Below are 23878 nucleotides of genomic sequence, written 5' to 3'. Positions count from 1 at the left end.
TTTCTTCTCCCCTACCTCATGGAAGAGTACTCCTCCCATACAATTTAATCGGCTGTTGTGACTTTGCGTCCTATTGTATTAAATGTATTAATGGGGTATTACAAAAATGGTTAAAATAACATTATTTAAAGTATTTTACTTTTATTGTAGCCTTTCAAATTTATATTTGATATCCTACAGGATGATTTCTCTAGAGCTGATGTAAGCTCAACATAATTTGTTTTTATTTGCCCCTTCAAGGGGTTTCTTATTTCCGTTTAATGCTATTTTAGCAAGCAGAATCGTATAGGTTCGCCTTCTTACGATGCAGAAGCAGAGGGACATATAAATACTTAACACTCTCTGCAAATTGATGTAACGATTGTGACATTTCTAACGTAACTGTATTATTTGAAACAATAAAGTTACATTTGGAGAAAAAAAGGAAAAAAATGTGGGTATAAAAAGAATGCGTAAAACGTCCACTATCTATACTACAAAACACTTTCCGGTAGTTCTAACTCAAACCAACAAAAATTCTTCTTTACCATCTGTTTGTCACTAATTACCTCTCTGGATTCAAATCGTCCTTCAACAGTAAAATGAGATGTAATTGATGATTGCATGATTTGTAATTTTCCACGAATAACAGTGTAATAGTGTTTTGGTTTTCCTGATAGTGACAGTGGGTTCAACACTCAAAGTAAGAGAGATCCTTTGTATCGCCAACTAGTCGCCCTACTTCTCTGTACCTCACAATTTAGACTCGCCTCCAACAGTCATGTTAAACGCAAGCGTAAGTGCTGTGCTATCTTTCAAACAACTAGCTGATATCTTCTTGCTTATAGTATCAAAACTCAACCCAATAAAAACCTGCCTTGAGGAATTCGAAATAAGTTTATTATACTCCATCTCGAACACTTGCCTCAGAGCTTCGAAAGCTGTTCCGCAAACCTTATGATTAATAATGACCCCAACCCGTTTGACCGGGATCACAAGTGTGTCCGCGAACCCCAAAAAGTACCCCACTTCTTGCCCCATTTCATCAAAACCGACCCCACCGGGGACCAGAACCTCTTCCAGCACATCTGGAACAACAGACTGAACTGCGTAGAAGAGGATAACCAAGATGTTCTCCCGCAATCTGCAGTCGCTCAAATACGGCTTGACCACCGCCAGAGCAGCATCCAGAAACCCCTCGCACGACTTCCTAGACCCATCGAGGTTCCCGACGGAGTCTTTCAGTTTCGCAAGACGTGCCTTATTGAAAATAAACTCCCCTGCCAAGGCCTTCATGAGGATAGATTTCAAGTTATGCGCAATTTCCAAATTAGGCACACGCAGATTCCCATAGCCTCCCAGCTCCTCGAAGATGTTGGTGAAGTACCCGAGCTCGTAGAGGTATTGCAAGAAAAGAGGGGTCGACCTCTGTCGGTATTTAAATCTCTTGTCGTTAACACCGTCCAAGTACTCTCGCAGTTCCTCCAAGTCTTCAAACTGCACGCGTTTGGCCAATTTAAGTACGACAGCCCCTCCCCGAAGGGCGGTTAGTATGTGACCACCAGCTGCGTCCAACCTGAACGCCTGGACGAACCGATCAGTGGAGACACCAGGCTTCCAGGTCTCCAGGATTTTCCCGGACTCTATACTCCTGATCACGGATCCCGTAGGATAGGCTCTGAGGTCGGTGGCGTTGATGCTATACCCGCAGAATTCACGAGCGAGCTGGTCGATGGTTAGACTGCTATTGTAGCCCATCAAAAGATCTTTCACATGGTCGGGTGACAGGCCGAATGAGAAACCGATCAAGTCGCTATTGACGAAGCTTTTGTAGACGGTGTTGTTGGAAGCGTAGACCTCACCGAGACGGGATCGCCCCGTGAGGAAGCCTGCCTCCAGGTGCTTGTTCTTGCGGAGCAAATGGTCCAAAAACCCCGCGAGCCAGGACCGGATCTTGAACGCGTCGGGGGTGGAATTGTGTAACAGGGTGGTGGCCGGGTGGTCGAAGGAATCGATCAGAACCACGCATTTTTTCTTGAAGTAGTCGTGTAGGTCGCGCGTCAGGTTCCGGCCAGCGAGACTGGAGTTTTCGGGTGTTGTTCCTAAAGGATAAAAAGAAACTCATTGTAGTGATAGGGGGCAATGGCGATTGGGCGTCGCAGAGCGCGAGGCTGCGCTGTGAAAGCGGCTTGATCAAAGACATAAAGATGGAGTGCTCGTATCTAAAAGCACGGGGAAAAAGTGAAGCTGTTTGGCGATGGGTGCTTGTGTGAGTGTGTAAATGAGCGCGGGAATCCATGGCGGCAAACGGAAATTTGATTGAACTGTCCTCTGATTTTTCACATTTCTTCTTCGAAACATATTTTAAATGCCTAAAACGAATATATAAGAAAGTGGGACTGCGTCCTATTATAATACACTACTTTGCTCGGTAACAGGCAGTAATCTCAGATAAAGTTAGTTTTTCTTCTGCTCATGGTGGTTCTGCAGGTTCAAACAGGCCGTTACAGTTCTAGATGACCGTTACTCCAAATGAAATTAATCGGTCGACGACGGACCAAAGCTAACCTAAGGTATAAAGAATATGAGTGGGTAAGTGAATTTGGGCAAAATCAACCTAGAATACTTGTTTCCGCATTTTATCTAGTTCCGCCTACATTTGAATTTCAAACTTGTCCGATTTCGCCGCCAATCCTCTAGCCAATAGTAGAGGTGGTTGAAAAGAAGCTTCATTTTTGCTTTTAGCCCTCCGTCTTTATGTCTATGTGGCTGATATACAGATTGTCAGATAGGGAGTTATTGATCGAGTTCATTCGATGACGTTTGAACAATCGACCCGGTGCTCCTCGCTACCAATTCGAGTACCTGTCATTCATCATGTGAACTTGGAGTCAATAAAGGAAATAGTACATTTACGTATTTCGGTGTTCTTTTTTGATCGATGACGACCATCGATGTCGGAGGATTATCGTCGGATATCGAGGAGGACGTCGCCCCCCCCCCCCCCCAAGCAGTGAGATTTACATCAGGACGTCCTTGTCCTTGACTGAAATATGACTTCTTCCTTAGTAGTCACTCCACCTTTGTGCATGGCAAAATGTTCCCACAGGCCTCCTGGCCTGGGTCCTTGTTTTTTTAGTCTTATTATTTTGAGAATTATTATTAAGTTAGACTCATCGAATTTAGAATTATTTATGTTGCGGGTTAATACTAGGAAGTCCTTGAAAAACCATGATTTTTTCGCTGAAATTTTCCAACGGTATGATTAAATTTAATAACACCTCTTCCGATCTTGAACTCCATAACTTGAATTTACATCTGAAGGGCTTGGATGACAAGGCGCATAAGTGCAGATTCTGAAAGGATATTAAGATGCGCGTGATTTCAACTGAAACTAGTCTTTTAAATATATTTTAAGAAAATTTCACTAAAAAATCCCATCATCAAAATATGAGTTCGAACTTTCTTTCCGCCATTAGGCTCCACGTAATTGGAAACTCTAATCGCGCATACCTTGGAATATCATAAATTGCAGTTATCGTCGTGCCTCGCACGAATGAACATATCTACATTTCAATTTTGCCGAATTTTCCCTAGCAAACAGCTTTTTTACCTAAAGAATTAAGGGCATTTCCAACTGAAAATTTGACTGATTTCTCTTTTGATACCGTGGAAAAATCAGACAAATTTAAACAAAAATTGCACGGGTTTATTTTTGTAAAATGCAGGAGTTCTTTGAGTCGATTTTGCAACCCTGCGATGGAGTTGCGCTCTTTCACACGAGAAACGACGTTATGCGCTTTGTCCTCCAAGCCCCTCACTATTAACTAGAGTCCCTTTATACTGAGAGTCAAGACAACACCCCTCATGGAGTCACAAACGGGAATAAAGATTACACAAATTGAACGTTTTTCGTAATCTTTGATCGGTTCATTCTTAAATTCTTTTCTCCGTTCCTCCTCTCATTCCGTTTGTTCCTTGTCGAACCCGAAATTCCTCGGTCCATTCCAGATTATAATCTTTACAATTGGTGAAAATGTAATCTTTATTCCCGTTTGTGACACTGTGAAGGCCTAAAATCCGGTTAACCAATCAGAAATGGATTCGCATTGTCTTGACTCTCAGTATAAAGGGACTCTACTATTAACCACGCACGAAATGCTGTACCTAGGTTCTGGAGGCTCGACGACACGTAAGGGTAGGCAGAAACGACACCCTGAACCATGGAGACGGCACTCCGCAAGAAGGCGTCAAGGGTGGTAGCGTGGAGGGTGGAGAAGTCCAGTCTGAGGACGGGGTACGCGGCGATGTGCTCGTCGAAGAAGTAGCTCTCGTTCATGACGACGAAGTGACGTCCGCGGGGGCCGTAGACGCCGGTGAAGAGGCGGTAGGCGGAGGTCTCTTTCTGTGGGCGCGGGCGGTGGTTCTCGTCGACCTCGACGCGGAAGTAGCGATCCATGATGTCGACGAGGGCCGTCTTGCCGGCACCGCTCGGGGCCGAGACGAAGAGGGGCTGAGCAGGGTGGTTGTGGAAGTCGTAGAAGATCTTGACCCACCGGGTGCGGTCCACGAAGAGGCTCCGCGCCGCATCGGACTCTAAGTCGCACGAACCCATCTAGAAGAGAAGAGTCCGGGGTATGCAGACAGAAGGTCTACAGCAAAAATGTCCACAAGCAGAAAGTCTACATTTACAATATCTAGAACTAAAAAATCCACTACGCAAATGTCTAAAAATAATAATGTCTTCTAAAAAAAAGTCCATACTCAGAAAGTTCGCTTCTGAATGAAATAGGTAGAGTGAACTCACATCAGTTACTTCTTTAGTTGTATCTATGGAGAAGAACCATCGTGTCTTCATTTTCCTTTAATGGACGCGTTATATGTAGACATTTACTTTCTTGGGCATTCTAGAAGTAGACTTCTTAATGGGACTGAGTTAAGCAGAAAGGAACCAACCCACATTTTGGAAAAAATCGAATTATGAGTGGTTTTGAACTCAACCACTGCTCTACTACCTGTCGCCGAAAATTCAAAGGCTTTGTTGAAGCAAATTTTGCAAAAATTGAACTTTAAGCTTATCTTTTACATTGAGTCTTATGCAGGAGCCAAACTTTAAACCTCTTTTGCTCGGTTCGATCCCGATGTGGCTTGGTTCCTTTCTGTTTAACTCCGTCCAATTGTAGACATTTTAACTGTAGACCAAAAAATGTGGACATTTTTTGAGTAGACCTTTTTTTTCGTAGACCTACTGTCCGTGATTCGAGTCCGGTCAGCAGACAACGATTAATCTGTGCTCTAGACTCCGACTCGACTCTTGATCAGTCTTGTCTTGCTTGGTGCAGTGAACGGACGAAAACTATTTCATCTTTTTTAAAAAAGGTGGTTTATTAATAAAATAAAAAAGATTTTTAGAGGTTGGCTAATATAATGACTTCTGAAGAGGAAGCCCTGAAGCTTGTGGAACTGGTGGAGGCTCGGCCGTGCCTCTGGAACCCACGGAATGCATTTTATGCTAACAAAAATGTTACTGACTTTTTTTAATATTTTCTGTATTGAAAGGGTGTTCACTATAACGACGAAAATCGACGATGCTTATTCACCGCCCATAGCGAAAGCACGTCTTCTTCGTCGGATGAAGACATGATGCACTGCCACCATGACCCAACAGTATTGTTGATAAATTAAAATTGAGTCGCGAGGGAGTTTAACCCTGTATAAACACACGCATCAAATCCCCGTCAAGTCGCAGTCTCGGATCAAATGAGCGCAATCGCGTCGCGATCAAGAGTCAAATGCTGTATAAACACGGCCTAAGCGATTAAATGCGTGAGCATGATCGCTTCTTCCGATCAATTCACTACTCTAAAGTTGTAGGGTGTCGCGTATACCGCAACGCATTTATTCGTGGATGTTCTCTATCTCCCTTTCTCCCACATTTTCGGTCTCTCTCTATGAATTTTCAAAACCGAGCATCGAGCAAGCTTCACTTACTCCTTGCTGTGATCAGTCGCACGCATCTTTCTTCATTATACTTTTTATTACACAGCGGCACAAGATGGATTGATTAATAAAGCTCTTCCGAGGCTGAGCTCTAATTTCTGTACTGAGAGTTCTTCACTCCGGTTTTCTCCATCATGCACAGCCAACCTCAGATGCTCCCGATAGTCAGTTCTTTGTAACGTAACGATTCCATTTCAAAAATACAAGCGAGTCATACGTCACCTGATTTCATCTGTTTTTCTTGCTCGCCCACATACCGCCACGGATAGGATTTTTAGGTGTATTCAGTCCGCCTATAACTCGACAAATCCATATCCGCGAGATATGGTTCACCCGTTTGATGCGAGCAAAAATATCGCGATCCATCGCATACTTCAAGTGGTCCGTTTCTGTTGAAATACTTCTGGACGAAAGAACAATTCGAATGCGATTTTCCAAAATCCGAGCTCATTTCGAGCGTATCTCATTTAACTTTTGGGTAATTATTAATGAAGGAACAGTTTTTATACGCGTTCAATGTTTTATACGTCGATTAATCGATTACTCGTTGTGAGATTATGAAAACTCTAAAAAGAACTTGGCTGTTTTAAGACGTATTAATTTTTGCTCTCACGGCATTGCCATATTTCAACTCGCCTCCGGTCGATTAAATTTAATAGATCAACCATTCGAATTGACCATTGAATGCCATTGAAATGCCATTGAAATGCCATTGAAACCATTGAATTGCTTCCTTATCCGGCAGCCGAGAGCCGGAGATGTCACCTTGTTTCAGTTCTTCGCGAGGTTTTGTGGTCCTTCCGATGTAGCATTCCTCAACGGCAAAATCGCGATATTTTGAAATTAAGGTTCGACTTTTGGGCCATAAAATTGGTAGGATCGTCAGCATCCGAGCGATTATCCTCGATCGTGTAGCAGTTTTATCTCTATCAAATCGCGTTCGATAAAATCGAAAGTTAATCTCCCTTTACCTACAGCGCTTTCTCCACTCGTCAAAATGGAAGATCAAAGTGGCTCAAAGTCGGGACTAAGTCCCTACTTTGAGCAACTTTGATTTCCATTTTGACGAGCGGAGAAAGCGCTCATCAAGATTCTTTCCTCGATGATATTGCGATAAATCGTCGTCGAAGGAATCGCGATTTAATTGCAAATTTATGCAACGAAATCGCTATTGTCATCCGATATTGATGCAATAAATCAACGTCGATAAAAGTGAAACTTATCACGATCACTGCTCCTTGGGTGATATCCATGGCCGAAGTGCGTATCACCGTTTGCGACGTCGCACAGTGGATCGAGTCAATTGGACTGCATTTTGCAATTTGGACCTATAAATTCTGGCTCATCTGAAAAAACACTTATGTGCATAGGGAAACTAATGGCACATACGTTGTTTTTAAACCGGGCCGGAATTTATAGTTCCTAATTGCAAAATGTGGTCCAATTAGAGAGGTCGGAAATGCAATTTTTGACTTAAACTGCATATTTTCATGTTTATTTCGCCACATTTTAAATTTTAAGCGGCGTCTCTAGATTCTAGAAATATCACGAGCAAACCATTGAAATTACTTTTAGAACCTCAAAGTTTTGTATAAACGGAGTTAAAGACGTTTAAAGTTTCCAAATTTTGCCCGACCTCTATCATTGACTCGATCCAGTGTGCGTCGCAGACTTCCTTATCATTCTTTAATTTTTCCTAGGAAACCCAGTTACTTTAACTTCATGAAAACTTCCTAAATTTTTCGTCTCTATTAGTAAAATATTTCGTAGAAATTTTGAGTTTTATGGTTGACTTGTTCCTCCTCGAAAAAATAAAAGAGTAGCAGAGATTTTGAAGCACCGCGATGGAGATACATGCTTTTGCACCTAGGCCATCGAAACGTGGTCACCCCCGGCCAAAGTATCACAAGCGGACATTTCAAAATCTCCGCCGCCATTTTATTTTTTACAGAGAAATTGGTGATTGAATCTGTCTAAAAATTTCACTGAATTTTATAGGCAGCATACAGAAAATTAAGTGAAATTGTTGGACAGCTTCGTTGAACAATTTCTTTGTAAAAAACTAGAATGGCGGCGGAAATTTCGAAACGTACGTCGCATGGCGCTTATGATACTTTCGCCAGGAGATGACGATATATTTTTTAAATGACGTTTCATCCCTCGAATGACAACGTTTGACCCTTAATCATTTGAGAGGAGTGGGAATTATAGGACAATGAGAAAACCGACGAAAAGCTGAAAGAAAGATTTCTATGTCTGGATAGACGCGATTGCGTGAGTCGTGAAGGCGCAATGCTCTGTCTATACTACTAGTTTGAAGAACTATTACGAATAAAACAAACGGAAACAAACACAATATTGAAATAAAACGAGGGAAAGGATGAGCGTTAACGACGGCGCAGAGATACAACTATTCGTACTTGATGGACGTCCGTGCTGCATCTGAAAAATTGAAGGCGCGATGACGCGAAGCGTGAGCTCTCCATGCTCTGCCATATGTTGTCAATGAGGTATCGCTCAGATTCGGAGAAAAGTTAAAAAAGAGTCCCAAACACATCTCTCCTACCTTCGGCTGGATTGCTCCTCGATCTTTCTTCTTTTTTCAGGTTCTTCTTGTCTGATTCTTCTTTAGGATGGATTTGCAGACCCACACCCACGTCTTAAGCTCGTGAAAACCGCAGCACTGGCTCGGTTCTTTTGGAAATAATGGTGCTTGGATGATGGTGCCTGTACGTACAACGTGTCGTTGACAATTAAATGACGTGTAAGAAATAGATTTTTATTGGAAATCTGCCCTGCTGAAGAGGACGCCATTTGTACTAAATTAGCCTCGACTAGTTTTTGGGAGATAGGATCCCTTATCGATTTTTAGGTCCTCCCTCTTTTCTTTCTTTCTTGGATCGTTTCGGTTCTGAAATCCATTTATTATGCCACGTAAGTTGGATTGTAACTCTTTTTTAATGTCTCCTAAAAAATTACACAGACTTTTAAGATTTGTTGTGAAATATCTGGCAAAATTCAGTTCATTTTCGGTTGAAGGTCCAATCTGTGCAAGGAATTCAATAATTTTGTCAGTTCGCAGGGTAAAATGTGAGTATTCCTTTCTGAAATCAGTCAATGAGCTCCCTATTTTCTTCTTTTTCTTTAATGCTCAATGGATTTGTTAGCGATATTTATCCACTCTCACCAGTGACCTGCTTCCTTACGTGAGAAAATCTGGCCACGCCCCAAGACCCAACGTCTCCGTTCTCGTTGAATTTCAAACCTATGCACACAACTTCTTCCATCGTACCGAAGTAATATTTCTGCAGGTACTTCACCTTGCACTCGTACACTGGATTTACAGGATTTCCCATCATTACTGGTTCAAAAATGTACAGTTTATTGTTCAAGAAAAGTGTGATATCTGCTCGGCCTTTATTTTTTACATCTTCCATTGAAGGCTCAGCCATATTTTTGTAGTTGCTAAAATGGGATACAAGGTACATGGTGAATTGGAGCCATGCTTTAAGGCCTTTTGTCGGATTAGCATTGAGATGGAATGGAATGCCACTATGGGATGAATTCAGTTTGGAAATGAAAGATTCCCAGCGAGATGCATTAAGGTCTCGCGCCAACGACTTTATCCTATACCGCATACTTGCCGGACCTTGCCCTTTGAGAGAGAAATAAAGGCGCCTAGCATAATCATGTCTCAGCTCTAGATTAGAGAATCTTAAAGTGAAACAATCAGTCATATTGTTATAGCTACTGATGCTCAGGTAGCCGCCGTGAAAAAGAAGTACTTTTAGGGCTGCAGGATCCGTCGAATAATCATAATTGATTTTCCCTGTGAGTTCCGCGAATGTAGCAGTTATTTTTTGTTCTTCATCAAATCCACCAGATTCTTCAACGACTGGGGAGCTTACAAATAACTCGACAGCCTCCCGTTTGAATGTTTTCAGTCTCTCGACAAGGAATTGACTTGCTCCTCCTGAGCTACTGAAACAATGTACGTCACCTCCGGAACGCAAATAACCGATGGCAGAGATCGGATTATACAAGGACCCATTTTTTGAGGTAAATCGAAATCCGTACAGCCACTTAGCCATCTCGTTCAGAACGCTTTCTGTGCTGCTCTTTCTTCCTATGGCAACTTCCTCGATGAAGCCCCCGAAATATTGTGTTACTTCTTTTTCGGTAAAACCCACGATGTCGGAATATTCGGGGTCCATTGTAAGATCGACTGCGGCATTCGCCCCTGAAAAAAAGTCAGAGAGGGGGAGCCGCGTTATACCTGTTGTATAACAGAAGCGTATTTTCTCAACTGCGCCTTTCAGGGAGCTGAAGAAACTCTGCAGTGTTCCTAAAATCCGGGCGGCTAATTCCTTATCCCGTGCATAACTGGCTGTGTAAGGTGTATCATATTCGTCGATTAAAATTACGACCGTTTCATTATACTTTGCATTCAGCTTCTCAATTAATCGGCCAATGGCTGTACCGACAATCCGCGTATTCAGATTGATATTATGCCTCGCTGCAATATCTTCCAAATATGCTGACAGGGAAACCTCAAATCTATCGAGAGAAATGACTGAAATTCCACATGAAAAATCTATACGAATTACCGGATGTTTAGGCCAATCCTTGCCAAGATAATGTGAATAGATTTTGGTACCGACGAATAGCTTTTCCTCGCCTTCAAAGAATGACTCCATAGTGTCGACCAAGAGGCTTTTCCCGAAACGCCGAGGGCGCGACAGGAACCAAAACGGTTGTGGCCTCCTGACCATTTTCCACAAGCATTCCGTCTTGTCAACGTAGCACTTGCTTTCCTCAACTAAGCTTCTGAGGTATGATTGGCTAGGCCATGGTAAAAGCCCACATTGATTTTTAAGTACCAGTGGTTCGAGTGCCACTGGAGAAAGAGAATCTTTCGAATTCTCTTCGTATGGGGACGATAAAAACGGCACGGCACTCCCAGAGCACACAAAGATGATGAGCGCAGTAAAAAATGCAGGACGTTTAAAATCCATTCTGAACCAGAAATTTGTACTTTAAAATTTAATAGCTTTGTCGGTAGTTGAAAAAAGGTGTTTGAGCGATGTAATGGTTGCACTGCACAGAATACGCGACTGAATGTTTTCTCAAAGGCACGAATACTAAAACTAATGTACTAGGTATACTGGATATACACTAGAGGTGAAAATCTCACCCCGAAAGAGATGCACTTTAGATTGGTGCAGCGTAGCAAGTTATGTAAAGCTATTGATAAGATTGCTGGAAAAATAAATTTGATTTCATTGATGAGATAAGCTCTGGATTGATTAAGTTTGATACGTTGTTCGTCACCTTCATCCAGCTCATCCGTACGGGCTGCGAGTTCCGAGCCCAGTGTAACCTGTAATGAAAAGTAATATGTCTATCTAGTATCCAGCCTTCGCCACAACTCGCCTTATCATTTATCCTAGTCGTCCACAATACAGCATGGTAGATGTCGATCCACTACAAAGATTATACATAATTATAGCACAACGGCAAAAAAGAAAACCCCAAAACGATGAAGGAGACTTCTCGACTCCTTGTACTCCGGATGGTCCTGTTCAGCACTTGGAAATTTTGAATGTCTAACATTCAACTTAATGTCATGTGTCACCGAGATTATGCTATCATAACATCTTTTCTCAGCGCATTTTTCCATCTGAGGGGCTAGCAACCCCTCATTCAGTCACGCGCGCTGGTGAAAATTGGACGTATCAAGGCCTTGTCTCCACGAGCCGTTTCACGAGATTTGTCCCAGGGAAAAATCCCACTTACGAAGTTGGGAAAAATATTGAGTTAATCAATATTTTTCCCAGTACCAAGTATGGTACTTGTACCCCCAGGACCCACTGAGAGAAGAAGAAGAAGTGAAAACGAATTGTGCGATATTTTATTCATTACTACATTGTTCATGTTAGTTTAGTTAAAATAATGTGTCTAATGGACCACTAGACAAGGTGCGAATTTCAGCATTCTGATACATGTTTCTTAACCAAAATTTCACGTAAAACACGATGCGCACAACGAAAATTACCGAAATCAACTCCTTACGAAGATATTCAATGATTCTTGATGCGTAAATTCAAATCACCCGCTCATGAAAACTCAATGATCTACGTGATTCGCATCGCGCGCTAAACGTTATCATGACAGTATCTGCGATTTAAAAATCTGGCAACCTCAATTTTGACGCTTTGGCTCAGCTATAGAAAATTGCTTATGGTTTGATCAACACATGGTGGGAAATGAACATTGCTCGTTTGAGAAGCTTGCTGAAACCGTTGTAGTGCGCGATTTGACTCACGTAGAGCTTTGAGTTTCTTGTCAGCGGGCAGTTCAAATTCCTCGTAACCAATGTGAAATAAAAACGTTAATATCTTCAATAGGAGTTGGTTTGGTTAGTTTTCGTTGTGCGAATCGTGCTCTACGTAAAATTCTGATTAAGAAACATGTATCAGATTGCTTAAATTCATACCTTGTCTAGTGGTCCATTGTCAATTGAGTGCAATTATTATTTAAATCCCGGTTAAATACTCGACTTTAACTAATTTATCTTCCCGCGCAAACTAGTCGCAGGACTGTATGAGCCCCGTCCCGTGGAGACGGTAACTGGGAAAAATACCAGAAGTTTCATTCCTGCGATTCGAACTTGGGACAAATCCCATGAAAACGTCCCGTGGAGACAAGGCCTTATGCTAACAGGAACTATGTCTCACGCAAGCCGTATGCACATAGTTCCTCTTGGCTTGAATACATCCAATTAAAGTAGACCTTCTGGTCTAAGTCCCTTTCGGACAAGATGAAGTATTTTACACCTTCCCCTCGGGAGGTTAAAACGACTCTCTCTCAGCCACCGAGGGGGAGTTTTGCTTCGGGGTGGGGGATGATTTGGACTGCATTTTGCAATTTGGAACTATAAAGTCTGGCCCGGTTTAAAAACAACGTATGTGCCATTAGTTTCCCTATGCACATAAGTGTTTTTTCAGATGAGCCAGAATTTATAGTTCCAAATTGCAAAATGCAGTCCATTTGACTCGCGGGCACCCGCGGCGCACAGTGGATCGAGTCAATAGGAGATGTCGGACAAATTTAGAAACTTTAACCGCTTATAACTAGAGTACCTTCATAGGGAGGGTATGGACAACTCGAAAATTTGGATGTTAGGTTTAATCAGGTCATGTAGCTCTTCGGGCTCAAAAAGGCAGCCGACCTATGAACTCGAATTATCCAGTAGTACTAATTCAAACTCCGAGAGTAGGTACACTGATCAACAATTATAAAAGCACGTATAAAACTTTGATTTTGCATACATTTTCTCAGTCTCAAAGTCTGTATCCTTAAAGACGCTTGTTTAAAATGCGCTGTCGGCCCTGTTGATTTATCTTTCGAATGCACAGGTTGGCAGCGGCACTCTTCTAGTGATTTTCGTTTTTCACGTTGTCGCCCTTTTGGACCATAAGAGCTACATAAATCGAGTTGTCCATACTCTCCCTATAAGGTTAGTTAGTTATTATAATTTTGAGACATTCAGCAACTCAGGCTATTAACGTCTTTACAGAGATAATTTTGAAAAAAGGAATATAAACGAAAATTTAGATTTTTAAATTAAGAGAGGTGAAGAGTTTTAGAATTTTGGTGGTAATATTAGGTTCATCGCATGTAAGAGGGTTTGAATTTCTGTTGATTGAAGGGGAGTAGATCTGTGATTGGAGATATCGGAGGGAAGAGCAGTCCATAAGTATGTGTTTGATGGTTAGAGGTGATGAATTGCAGAAGTGGCAGATGGGTTGGTTTTCTTTAGATATGATATGATGGTGAGTGAAAAAAGTGTGACCTATCCTGAGACGCGCAATTTGGACTTCACATGATCTTGATTTGTGGTTAGATGTTCTTGGATATGGCATGGGGGCTCTACGGAGACGATTCTGTTCACTTGTGCTCCATTCTTGTTCCCACGATTTTGTGATAAGTTCGCACATAGCTTTTTTAGCATCTTGCTGAGTGAATGGATGGTGAGTGATGTTCTGCATAGAGCATGCTTCAGTGGCTGCTCTGTCCGCTGTTTCGTTTCCCAGAATTCCTATATGAGCCGGTACCCAGATAAAAGAGGTGGAGTGGCCATTGGCCAATAAGGAATGAACAGTATCATGGATTAACATTGAAAAGGGATGATTAGTAGGGTTGTATTTCAAGGTGCGGAGTGAGGAAAGAGAGTCAGAGCATATGACGTAATTGATGGTATCATTGTTACAGGAACTAAGTTCTTGTACATATCTAATTGCTTCGAGAATAGCCAGCATCTCAGCTGTGAAAATAGAATTTAACGGAGATAATTTTTGTTTCAGGATAAAATTATTTGATGTATCTACGAATGCTAATCCTACTGATGTTTCTTGTTTAGAACCATCTGTGAAAATTTGTTGGGTACTCTACTTATAACTCCGTCTATACACAATTTTGAGGTTGTAGAAGTGGTTCCATTGGTTTCTTCGTGCAATTTTCTGACACAAGCAACCCTTGAAATGAAAAACGTGGCGAAATAAACATGAAAATTTGCAGTTTTAGTAAAAAATTTCATGTCCGACCTCTCTGATTGACTCGATCCATTGTGTGGCGTAATAGGCGGCATTGTAAGCGTAATAGGCGGCATTGTAGGCGTAATAGGCGGCATTGTAGGCGTAATTCGGATTTTCCCCCAGGAGATTTTACCGCGGCCGAGCTCCCACATTTGGGAATGCTGCCCTGGACGGTCCTGATTCGTCGTTGCCCCCCCTCCCCTCCCCCACTCCGTCAAAATTCTTTAGCGGTCTGATCGTCGCGCACCGCAACCGCTAGAAGACTCTTCGAAGTTCTCGGGGCTGCTCCCCAGATACTTTAATGATCCCTAATCCTCTGGACATAGATCTGGCGAACTGAAGGTCAAAAAAGATAAAAAGAAGAGGAAAAAATATTTCCAATATACATGTTTTTTTTTTTTTTTTTTTTTGTTTAAAACGGAAGTGAAAATCTGGTATTGTAGCATCGCGTCCATGATATTGGACTCCATGCTCAGCTATATGATATTCGGTTGCTCATCACGTCCAAGATCTTGGACTCCATGCTCACTTTAATCAGGGATAATTTTTTCGAAAAATCGAAGTGAGCATAGCGTCCAATATTGTGGGACGTGGGTATTCTCCGACAATATAGGAGCATGGGGTCCAAAAATTTATTAAGACAATTTTGGTGAAATAAAGACAAAAAAGTGTGTTCTCGAAAAAAATTGTGCATTGCTTAGGTTGGGATTGGTAAGGTTAGGTAAGGTTAGGTAAGGTTAGGTTAGGTTAGGTTAGGTTAGGTTAGGTTAGGTTAGTTCAGTATCTAATCTATAGATTAGATAAGCGAAGTATACGATTTTCTATCATGATGAACTTTAAAACTAAGGGAGGTCTACTTGCTTTTGGACTCCATGCTCAAGCAAAGAAGTGAGACCTTTAGCGATGAGCATGGAGTCCAAGATCTTGGACGAGATGAGCAAGTAAGTATATCAAGGATGAGCATGGAGTCCAATATCTTGGACGCGATGCTACATAATCGAAAATCTGCTTTCTCCCACACTGGATTGAGGGGGAACCGAAGTGCCCCCAGATCCGGCGGGCCCCGGGGGGGTTTTCCAGGCCCACTCCCAGGTACCAGATACCAATCGCGGCCCAGACCGAGTGGAACGTCCCGGGCAAGCCCGGAGACCTCGGTCTGGGAGTGTGACTGGGTATGTGGGTTTGGCCTATGAGTAGGCCCGCCAAACACTAACGACACTCCCCTTGAGATGCATCCGCACTACGCATCCCCTTTTGTCCGAGTTTAATTCCCACCCGACGGTCAGCCTACGGCCATTACCTCGTCAGGCGAGAGGGCCCCCCGCAGCAGTGTCCAGCCGGACCCCACCCTCATAGGAGCACCCCGTTGCCTCCGGAGTACCTAGCCCCCGCCAGGAGGGGTTTAAACCTCCCAGCAGCTCTAAGGATGGGAATCCGTACCCCGAAGGGTTCCAATATACATGTGTGATAAGAGTTTTCAGAATCCTTTATGCTATGTTCACTTCCATGAGTCTATGGCTCCCCAGCCAGACACCACAGTTCCACTTTCTGGAATGAAATATACCACCCATATGCTAATTTCAGAGTCCTTATCTAAAATAATTCCCCGACAAATGGTATTTACGACCATTGTACTTTCCCTCTCTCTCCAGTTAGCAGTGTTTGTAACTCGTTATAATGTTTGCTGTGGTTGATTGTGCTTATCTGCCACCCCTTTGATATCTTTGACGGATTAATTTGAAGAATTTCATGTTATATACATGACTTCACTTGAATCCACGCGTTGAGGCATTGCTGCGAATTAATCAGTGGTCAGGAAAAATAGAACATGAAATACCACCAAGCGTTATTATTATTCGAGCCAGTGATTTATCAAAAGAGGAATAGTACCTATAGCCACTAGAACAGCCTATAGATTCAGTTTCCCAACTTTCTTTTATCGAATGGTTTCTGTTGTAAATATATTCTGTTAAATTTTAATTAAATTAATTACTTAATTAAATTAATTTCTGTTTCTGTTATCTGGGTTTCCACTTAATGAAATTGTGCACCCCCCTAACCCACAGTGTAATTATCCTTTTTATCTGTGATTCTTTGTTGTCTTCATCTGTAAGCTACTTTCTTGATAACTGTTTTTCCCCTTCTCAAACCCGCCGTGGTAATTACTTACTATAGTTATTTTCCATGCTCTCAATTACTTCAACGGAGATATGAACATGAACACAAAAACTCAACCTGGCAGCACCTGCACCTGGAAGATTTCGGTGCACAGGAACTGAAACCTCGCAGATAAATAGCAGGATGACTTTCACCCGAGTTCTGACATCGAGCCCAGCGAAACTTATCATACAAGCCTTGTTTACTGCGTTTGCGTACTTTCCGAAATGATTTCATGACTGACTTTTCAAAGACAGTCTTTTAGATCTGTATGCACCTACAACCCTTTCAGATGGGAAATCTGAGTTTGCTGAAACTTACTGGGTTTCAAACCGAGATTTCAAAATTAGTTTGGATTACTAACACAAATATATCCGTTCCGTATAAGAAGATAAAATAGATAAATAGAAGCTAGATCAAATCATAGTGACGAATTTTGGGTTCATGATAGCGGTATCGTCGGTTTTCAGCGCAGGAAAATATTAGAATTTGTGCCGAAATAGAAAATATTAGAATTATGATTACTAATTGTAAAATAAGATAATAATCATTGTACAGCTCCTGCGTTTGTTGTAAATAAATTAGGGTTTAGTTACCACCCCAACAGTACCAACCCTAATGAATAGTGGACCAAGTGTTGAAAAAACAAATCTTATTTCTATCCATTTAGTTTGGGCTACTGACACAAATATATCCGTATAAGAAGATAAGATAGATAAATAGAAGCTAGATCAAATCATAGTGACGTATTTTGGGTTCATGATAACGGTATCGTCGTTTTTCAGCACAGGAAAATATTAGAATTTGTGACGGGATTACTAATTGTAAACTACTATTGTACTACTAATTGTACGAATAGTATTTATGTGTTGTAGGTAAATAAATTAGGGTATAGCTACCAACCCAATTGAATAGTGGACCAAGTTCTGAGAGAAGGAACCTTATTTCTACTTATTTTCGTTCATTATCAAACATTGATCTTATCAGATTAACCTGATTATCAGATCGTAATCAATCAATTGAGTAACCACTTTCATTGGCTACTTCATCTTTCCACGTTTTTAAATAAAAAATGGTAACATTCACTTGCTCCTTTCCGTTCCTTAATTGCCAATGTCTTGACATCCAGAGCAACTTTATTGTTTGTACCCAACTACCAAACTGTCACATGCAACGCAATCTTCGATCTAAACTTGCTTTCACAGTTATTCGGCAATCCTTTACTTTTCATTCCTTCTGAATCTTCCAGCATTTCTAAAAATTCCTACAAATTAAAGCCTCAAGGCGGTCAGTACTTCTGCGAAAATGTATGCTTCATTGCTCCAGCGACGAGATGATTTATGCTATTATTTTTAACACTTTCCATTGCTCCAGTGAAGAAATGTGGCGACAAAATGACCATAAAAGCAGCCCATTTTCTCTGAAGATGCGATGGGTCCCTTGTTTTCAGCCTCTCATTTTGATATTGACAATGAGGTTTTTACAAACACCCGCGCAGCCTCTGAACGTTGCTCATGCACTTTAGGCAAGTATATACATTTTGATATGAGCCATGTGACCCATTAGATAACATACACGACAAGGATCATGTCACGAAGGATGTAGTTCCTTTTGATTTAAATGCGTTCAATGGTCCCTATCTAACTTATGGTACTTACCGAAGGGTACCAGTCCTACTGCTCCGCTACAAATGCGTTATTTTTTAAAGAAAAGTCTCTGGGTAGGTATGACAGGCTTATACCTACTCATCTTAATCATATGTTTTCAAAGCGGTTGTCGACAAAAGCTGTGCCGGAATTAAAATGATTGCTATGTTTAAACATAAACGTTTTCCTAACTGAAATCTAATCTATGAAAAATTGAACGTTAGTGAAATGTCAGAGACTCGGAGCAAGGTTGCCGGATCTCATGTGAGAACATGGATATTTTACGTTGAGTTAGATAGGATAGTGTGCTGAACTTTCAGCACAATCTGGCAACAATGAGTCACAGAGCCGGCGTGCTTCGGACGTTGAAATCTCACTGATGCGTCCTCAACGTCACAAAATTGTCAGTGCGAAAAAAAAAGTTCACAGAATGGACCACTAGACAAAGTACAAATTTAAGCAATCTGATACATGTTTTTTTACCAGAATTTCACGTAGAACACGATTCGTGCAACGAAAATTACTGAAACCAACTCCTAACGAAGATACATATATTAACGTTTTTATTTCAAATTGGTTACGAGGAATTTGAACTGCCCGTTTACAAGAAACTTAAAGCTCCACGAGAGGCAAATCACGCACTACAACGGTTTCAGCAAGCTTCTCAATCGAGCAATGTTCATTTCCCACCATGTGTTTTTTAAACTTTAAAAAATTTGCTATAGCTAAGCCAAAGTGTCAAGATTGAGGTTGCCAGATTTTTATATCACTGAGACTATCATGATAAACGTTTAGAGCGCGATGTGAATCACGTAGAGCATTGAGTTTTCATGAGCGGGTAGTTTGAATTCACGCATCAAGAATCATTAAATATCTTCGTAAGGAGTTGATTTCGGTAATTTTTGCTGTGCTCATCGCATTTTACGTGAAATTCTGGTTAAGAACCATGTATCAGAATGCTGAAATTCGCACCTTGTCTAGTGGTCCATTAGGTTCGGCCAGTTTTTGAGTACCCAAAAGTTTTGGTCAAGAGAGGATGGCCATGGATATTTTTCAATCGATTGCGCCCACCGGAAAGCTCAGAAGACAAAAAAATCGATGCGAGTAAAATTGACCCATGGCACACGCGTAATTTCGAAAACAGTTCTTAGCTTTCCGCTCTGTGATCCGTTTTCCTCGGGAAATTTTAAAAAGATATTAGGTAGGTAAGTAGCGCAGTAAAGTTCATCGATTATTCTTTTCCTTGTGGCCCATTTTATGGATAATTTGAAACGTACCAATAATTACAGTTTAAGTAGGAGTCGTGTGCATAGTCGCTCATTTAGAAAGCTCTTTTCTTCAGGAGGTCCCATTTGGGTTACATCATGATCAAGGGAGGTTTAAGAAACCCCTCAAAATGACATTTTAAAAAGGAAAAATTTTCGCAAGTTCCGGTGAAATTCCGCAGCACAACTTTGGAAATTATGTGTCTCTGAAAGGGCGCAGAAGGCCGCGTTAAGCAGAAAGAAACCAAGCCACATTATTAGCTGTGGCCACATTAAATTGTTTCCATAAAAACGGTTGTGCGGATTTTTTTTTTTTTTTTTTTGAAAATTTCAGTGAATTTTTTGCATAGTACGGAGCAGAGTCCTTGAAAATTTTCGAAAGAATCCGCACAAAAGTTTTTTTCTAAAAATAAAATTACCTAGTTACAGACAATAGCTGACGTGGCTTGGATCCTTTCTGCTAAACGCGGTCCAAATTATTTGCCACCGCAAAAAATACAGAATACGAAATTAAAGATACTTCGAGTTTTGTAAATTGAAGGATAGGTTCGTCCGCACCTTAAAGTTTGTCGACAGCATAGAATATTTTCTTCCGGATTCTTTATTTGTTGTTGTGGCAAATCATCGTAATCCCTCGCAAGGATCTACTTTCAAAGTTACCATTGAATTTTTATGGAGTTTTGCAAAAATTCCTTTACAAGTTATTATTTTGAAGGATTCCTTAAACCTTTCTTATAGTTACAATGTGAAGCAAATGGAAGCTTCTGCGGATAGAGCTATTTACGGAATGACTATAAATACGCGACCCTTAGTATGATACGCCTTAATGATGAATTAAAACTGGAGAGGGGTGCTCATCTGAATTATGGCGAGACAGCTATACTAAGAGATTTGAAGTTCGATCCTGTCCTTGACGGTGAACACACACTGTACACACTGAAATACCTAGGGCACAATGGAATTATCTATCGCACAATGGAAATGCCTATCGCACAATGGAATTACCTAGCGCACAATAAAATTACCCGCGGCGTGGGCACCTACCCCCACGGACTTGAAAAATGGAACAGAGGCGTGATGCTACGATGAAGCTGTTACTTATAGAGGTCGTGACGTAACGAAAAGCGAGAAGTGAAAGGAATTTTTCGATTGGATGAGAGGGAACGATAACGCCATGACTAACATGGCAACCGTGCACTGAAGTATCAATTAGGATATCAATGATGTAACATGTTAATTTTATTGATGAATACACGAGAGTCAAAAAACCAGATAAAAGGGTATTCTTCTCAATTTCTGAGAGAAAATTATAATGGCGCGTGCAAGAGAGATGAAAGGGAGGGGACGACTACTTCACACGCATGTTTACACGAGGGAAGTGAAAATTTGAATGATTTGAAATTTCCGTGAAATACTTCATGAATTTTCACAAATCTGTGAAAATATGAGACATATTTTTAGGGGCCGAGTATGCAACACGCGTTAAAAAGCAAACCCAACACATATACCAATTAAACAGCGCTTCCTTTCCGTCTAATTTCGCATTTAATTTCGGAAATATATGTATTTTTCAATGTCCTCCATATATTCTCCTGAAATTTCATGAAATACTTCAAATGAAATTTTAGGATTATATAAATACTAGAGACCTGAGGGCGCCTACCACTGAGGACAGCTGCATGTAAAAAATAGTAGAACAACCACGTACAAGTTATTTAAGAGATGAATGGATTCAAAAGCCGACGGTTGCATGCGCGAGAGAAAGCATATTCGTCTCTGATTGCAACGATATGTACCAATTTTTATATTTTATTTTTGTACATTGCTTTTAAAAAGCTACACACAGTTTTTCCACGAATTTTCCTAAATGATTTCAAATGTAAGCATCGAAAATTTCGATGCGATAATTTCGTTCATTCTATTTTCTTTTTATGTGACAAAACAAAAAAATTAATATCCTCCGGGTTTCTGAATTTTTACAATGAGGACACATATTTTGCCTTTACTTGTGGTAAAAACCGTAGCAGAGAGGCAAGAATGATGACACGTAATCCTAATTTGACGGTGACTTTAGCGTCGCAAGAGCCAGGGAAGGGAACGCGGTGGAGTTATCTTTGCAGCGTGACGCGCCTTCCATTCGGCTAGCGGCAAAATACCTACACCCATGGTCGAATAGTTATCTCGTTACGCCTGCCGTAAATGAAATTAAAAATCGACGCCTGCACGCAGGAAATAAGTGTTCTTATCTCCGATTGCAGCGTTGCAAAACTCTACTCATTTTTTATTTTTAATCCATTTTTTTTATTAAAAAGAAGCTACACACAGTTTTTGTAGAAGTCTGCGAGAAATTCCCGGAAAGATTTGAAATAAAACTACCAAAAAATTCTGGCGCAATATTTCCGTTCGTTCTGTTTTCTTTTTATTAGACCAAAAGTATTTTTACGCGAATCAAGTTACAGAATCGCTGCATCGTTTAAACATCGTCCGAGTTGCAGAATCGTTGCAATTAAGATATTTATTTACCCTTCAATTCTGGCAAAAACCGGGAGGGGGCCGTCAAAAGAAATGATGCGTGGTCCTAGTTTTGCGGCGATTTTGGCGTCGCGCAAGCCAGGGAAGGGAGCTCAGCCAAGCATCGAGTTATCTCCACAATGTGATGCGCTTTCGATCTAGATAGCGGCAATGTGCCCATACCCGTGGTCGAGTAGTCATCGCAAATAACTCTCGCATTGCGTTTGGTGCAATGCAAGAAGTATTCATGCAGTCTTGTAGGCGCTAATATGCGGCTGACGCCGACCGCACTGTTTCGCGCAATGCGTGAAGTATTCCTACAGCCTTGCAGGCGGTGCTATGGGTTTGACACCAACCGCACCGTGTTCGGCGCGATTATTCAAACTCGCGTTAGGATAATCGTGGCATCGAAAAATGGGGCTTAAAAGGTCCAGGTTGTGTTTCGACGCCGTATGAGCAGTCCAACGTTGCCTTGTTTCTCCCGATAAAACATATTTTCTGAAAAAAGTTAGAAAAGTTGTCTATGTTCGCTTTTTTAGATTGAATGGACCGAACACGTTAAGAATTTAAGCACTCTGATGCATGATTCTTCAACAGAATTTTAGGCAGAACACGATTTGCGCAACGAAACATACTGAAATCTACTTCTAGCTAAGCTATTGAAGTTTTTACTGTCCATTGGTTACAGGAACTGAATTCAAAGTGTGTACAGCTTGAGCTTAGCGTCAAGATTGATGCTGCCATAGTTTCATATTACTGAGACTGCCATAATGACGTTTGGCGTGCAATTTAACCCCAGTAAATTATTCTTTCTTCCGTGAGCGGAAAGATTGAATTTATCCATACGAGACGATATTACCACGGTTAAGAGTTAATAAGGTTAAGATTTCCTCGTTGCCTATTGGTGTTCACATCGCGAGCGTGCAATCTTGAGTTCGAAGGATTGCGGGAATTTTCCAGCCTTTTGTTTGCTCATTTTTTTCAATTTTTTTAAATGAGGAAGAAGCTAACTTTATCGTAGTATGTTGGAGTTTTTTGCTAAGTAACTCCGAAAATCGATTTATTCTATTTTCGCGGGTTGAAATGGCGAGAAAAAAATACTGCCGACTTCCTTGAATCCGTGGATTCAGGCGAAAGAGTTACAAAATAAAGATCAATCAAATGAAGGTCATCCATTTCGACGGCGGAAGTCCGAAATCACATATCTCGTTTGCGGTGTCTGAAAATCTTCCCCTCTCTGTTATTTTTTTTAAAGGAGAACAAATTTACACCATTCCTTGAAGTTTCTGCAGAATTTCCTTCGCACAGAGAGGGAAAATCACGGCAGTTTTAAAGAATTGTCATTGAGTAGTTTTCCGTTAAAAAAATAAAGTATGACAGGAAGTCTGCAACGTCGCAAACCGAGTTATGTGATTCCCGACTCACATCGTCGATTATCTTAATGAGTCTACGATTTAAGGGCAAAACTGAAGCTTCTGGTAATATGACTGCATAATACTCACGTGAACAATTGATAATATGAGAGGAAAGAATCTAGTCCCGAGCTCCATCTTTAACAAAGAAGTATCCTTCACAAACACTAGAACATTGAGTGACGATCTTCGATCGTCTATATGCTTGGCGAGCCACCTAACGAAATGCAAGTTTTGGTACAGACACGGAAATGGCTGCTTATCGACCATCACATTGAGTTCAGTGTGTGGTGCGATCAGATAACTTTTGA

General features: G+C 41.2%; 1 protein-coding gene across 5 annotated transcripts; it reads right to left on the bottom strand.

The window, feature by feature from the left end:
* Positions 1-121: 121 nt before the first annotated feature.
* LOC109038240 (uncharacterized) lies at positions 122-23878 on the bottom strand. Of its 5 annotated transcripts, none has more exons than XM_019053237.2 (3): positions 23658-23878; positions 4147-4594; positions 122-2081 (listed from the first exon to the last, which is right to left on the bottom strand). In XM_019053237.2, the coding sequence occupies exons 1-3, from the start codon at positions 23835-23837 to the stop codon at positions 733-735; spliced, it is 1977 nt and encodes a 658-aa protein (XP_018908782.2). In that variant the 5' UTR covers positions 23838-23878; the 3' UTR covers positions 122-732. The 5 variants fall into 5 exon arrangements, with proteins under 5 accessions (XP_018908782.2, XP_018908783.2, XP_072160866.1 ...); XM_019053238.2 differs by lacking the exon at positions 23658-23878 and adding an exon at positions 20650-20776; XM_072304765.1 differs by lacking the exon at positions 23658-23878 and adding an exon at positions 11311-11332.

The sequence above is a fragment of the Bemisia tabaci genome, chromosome 9 (assembly GCF_918797505.1).
Source record: "Bemisia tabaci chromosome 9, PGI_BMITA_v3".
NCBI lineage: Eukaryota > Metazoa > Arthropoda > Insecta > Hemiptera > Aleyrodidae > Bemisia > Bemisia tabaci.
This window is presented reverse-complemented; position numbering and strand designations above follow the sequence as displayed.

Bases quoted from the DNA above. Each gene is read 5' to 3' on its own strand.
- LOC109038240 (XM_019053234.2), bottom strand. From the start codon at position 10,994: ATGGATTTTAAACGTCCTGCATTTTTTACTGCGCTCATCATCTTTGTG. The intron at 4,595-10,586 runs GTAATTCGTATA...CTTCTCTTCTAG, and splicing joins AGGATTGGCCTAAACATCCG to ATGGGTTCGTGCGACTTAGA. The intron at 2,082-4,146 runs GTACAGCATTTC...TTTATCCTTTAG, and splicing joins GTCGAGCCTCCAGAACCTAG to GAACAACACCCGAAAACTCC.